The 3,332-nt window shown below is 41.4% G+C and overlaps 1 protein-coding gene across 1 annotated transcript; it reads right to left on the bottom strand.

Moving 5' to 3' along the window:
• Nucleotides 1-2,132: 2,132 nt before the first annotated feature.
• On the bottom strand, nucleotides 2,133-2,579 carry LOC111881757 (uncharacterized). The gene has a single exon (XM_023878149.2). The coding sequence runs from the start codon at nucleotides 2,577-2,579 to the stop codon at nucleotides 2,133-2,135; it is 447 nt and encodes a 148-aa protein (XP_023733917.2).
• Between the last annotated feature and the right edge of the window lie 753 nt (nucleotides 2,580-3,332).

Here is a 3,332-nt window from a genome sequence, read left to right as displayed (position 1 = left end):
ATACATTTTAGTGCTACCGGGATGAATCGAGTACATGGTTTTATGAGCTTATTCCATCATAAGATCCCTTACTCCTCCTGCTTAGGTACCCAAATCCGATCTTGGAATACCTTCAGTCCATTACTGTTTGTACCGAACACTAATGTTTTTCCCAAACGTTCCTCCTTACGGTCATTCTTCTCTGAAGCATCTTCTTGAGCTTTCTTTATACTCTCCACTATTTTCGGGACAACTTCTATTCTCAACGCTCTTGTCCTTTTTCTTTCAAGATTGACTTTCCAACTGAGAGCATCAGCGAGAACATTTGTTTTACTGGGGTGGTAATGTATCTCACAGTCATAGTCCTTTAGTAACTCTAGCCAGCGTCGTTGCCGCATATTCAATTCTTTCTGATTAAAGAGATATTGGAGACTCTTATGATTAGTGAAAAGTTTGCACTTCGTTCCATTGAGGTAATGCCTCCATATCTTTAGAGCGAAAACTACCGCTTCGAACTCCAGATCATCAGTGGGGTAGTTCTTTTCATGCTCTTTCAGCTGTCGAGATGCATATGATATCACCTTTTCTCTTTGGGTCAAAACACAACCCAACCCAATACGAGACTCATCACTATAGACAGTGAAGTCTTCAACTCCATCGGGTAGAGAAAGAATCGGTGCTTCACATAGCTTCTTCTTTAGCTACTCGAATGCTTCTTTTTTCTTGTCACTCCAAGCATAAGTAGCTCCTTTGTGGGTAAAAGTTGTTAGTGGAGTAGAGATCGAAGAAAAGCCATGGATAAACCTTCGGTAATATCCGACTAATCCCAAAAAGCTTCGGATCGATGTGGGACTTTTCGGTTCTTCCCACTTCATCACAGCTTCAATCTTTGCTGGAGCAACCATTATCCCTTCTTGGTTAACTACGTGACCCAATAATTGGACTTCTCGAATCCAAAAATCAAGTTTGGAGAACTTGGCATACAACTTCTCCTTTTTCAAGACTTCCAACACTTCTCACAAGTGTCTGTCATGCTCCTCCTGGCTTTTCAAGTAAATCAGAATGTCATCTATGAATGTTGCTGGAGCATTGGTTAGTCCAAACGACATAACCAAAAAATCGTAGTGTCCATATCGTGTTCTAAATGCAGTCTTCTCGATATCCTGCTCTTTCACCTTTAGCTGATGATATCCTGACATTAGGTCGATCTTTGAAAAATAACTTGAACCTTGTAGTTGATCGAACATGTCATCAATCCTTAGCAATGGATATCTATTCTTTATCGTTTCCTTATTCAGCTCTCTGTAATCAATGCACATCCTCATACTCCCATCCTTTTTCTTTATGAATAACACTGGAGCTCCCCAGGGTGATGAACTAGGTCTAATGAAACCTTTGTCTAATAACTTCTGAAGTTGCATCATCAACTCCTTCATCTCTGTTGGTGCTAATCGGTACGGCGATTTTGCTATTGGCGTAGTTGTTGGTAACAAGTCGACACAGAATTCTACTAGTCGATTGGGCGGTAATCCAGGAAGATCTTCGGGAAACACTTCCGGATAATCACACACCACAAGAATGCTCTGCATCTCCTTTTTCTCCTTCTTTGCATCAATCACGAATGCTAAATATGATGTACATCCTTTGGCCAAACACTTTCTGGCTTTCATTAGAGAAATAATCCCAGAATTTACTCTGCGTTTGCCCATGTACACCATAAATGACTCTTTCCCTGATGGGTTTACTTTTACTATCTTCTTCCTGCATAATATTCCAGTATCATTGGCGCTAAGCCAATTTATCCCCAGCACGATGTCGAAACCATTTAGCTCAATAGGCAATAATTCCTCGTGGAACTTATTCCCATTCAAGTCGATGAAGATGTTCTTCAGAAGATGGCTAACAGGTACAAACTTGCCACTAGCAACTTTGACTAATAAACCATTATCTAGTCTATCTACAGGAAAAGCTAGTTTTCTACCAAATTCATACGAAATAAAGGAGTAGTTGCCTCCAGAATCAAATAAAATTTGGGCAGGCAATTTGTTTACGAGAAATGTACTTGAAGCGACATCATCTTCTTCTTTAGCAGATTCTAGTGTCATCTGGAAGGCTCTCGCCTTCAGCTTTGGTGGAATGTTGGGTTTTGCTGCCTACTTATTTTTTGGACAATCCATCGAGATGTGCCCCTCCTCACCACACCCATAGCATACTTTCTTGGTAAGGTTGCATTCGTTGGCATTGTGCTCTGGCTTTCCACATTTGAAGCTTGTGGCTTCCCCGCCACATTTCCCATGATGCTTCTTCTTGCATTTGTCACACCATTGCGCTTTACCTCCTCCACCTCCTCTCGAACCGGATTTCGAGAATTTATTTTTCTTACTGGACCCCGAGGGTCCGTCAAACTTCCTCTTCTCACCAACCTCTGACCTCTCCAGACCCTTCTGCCTGATCTGAGTCTCAACATTCTTAGCATCCCAGATGGCGACTTTCAATGTAGTTGCTTGCTTAACCATTGGACCAAAGTCCGCTGGTAATCCACAAGCAAACTTATTGACCTTCGAGAGTTTAGTTGGAACTAAATATGGAATAAGCTTCATCTTTTCCATAAAAATTGCAACGTATTCAGTAACGCTCATTTTTTCCTTCTTCAAATTCTGAAACTTATTATTGATTTCCAGAAGGTCCTGCTTGGAGCAGTATTGCAAATTGAGTTGCACCAAAAAGTCTTCCCAAGACATTTTTCTAGCTTCTCCCTTGGGCATTGAATCAGCTAACAGCTTCCACCAACACAACACAACAGATTTTAACAAAGGGATCGCAAGAGAGGTCTTCTATCTATTGTTGCATTCGCAACATTCAAACATTGTCTCCCTTTCGGATATCCAGTTCATATCTTCTATCGGCGTCGGGCTTCCGGATAGACATGGTGGTTTGGATGCCATGAATCCTTGTACTTGCACCCATGCCCATCATTTCCTCCATCCTGGTTGTTTTTCCTAACAATCGGTGGGTTGGCTTGACCAACAGTCCCACTGAAGTTTCCTCCTTCCGAATGCCCTTCATTCAATTCGGGTTATTCAATTGGAATAGAAGGTTCTTCACGATTCTGCTGAAGCAGACATCTAGTTTCTTCCATTTGACGATCCAACATCATTTGGATCATCACTTGTACCCCAACCATTGTCATTGGCTCAGGACCTACTACTACAACAAGTGCTTGCTCAATTACAGGTGGTTTATACCTGTTTTTTCATTTGTGTTTCCAACTCCACTTCTGGTTCTTGCCATTTTTGATCTATCCACCGAATAAGGGGAATTTAGATCCTCATTCACTATTAGGTGAATTAGAT

Source organism: Lactuca sativa, chromosome 8 (genome assembly GCF_002870075.4).
Source record: "Lactuca sativa cultivar Salinas chromosome 8, Lsat_Salinas_v11, whole genome shotgun sequence".
Lineage (NCBI taxonomy): Eukaryota > Viridiplantae > Streptophyta > Magnoliopsida > Asterales > Asteraceae > Lactuca > Lactuca sativa.
Note: the sequence above shows the minus strand (reverse complement) of the source record. Positions and strands in the feature narration are given on the sequence as shown.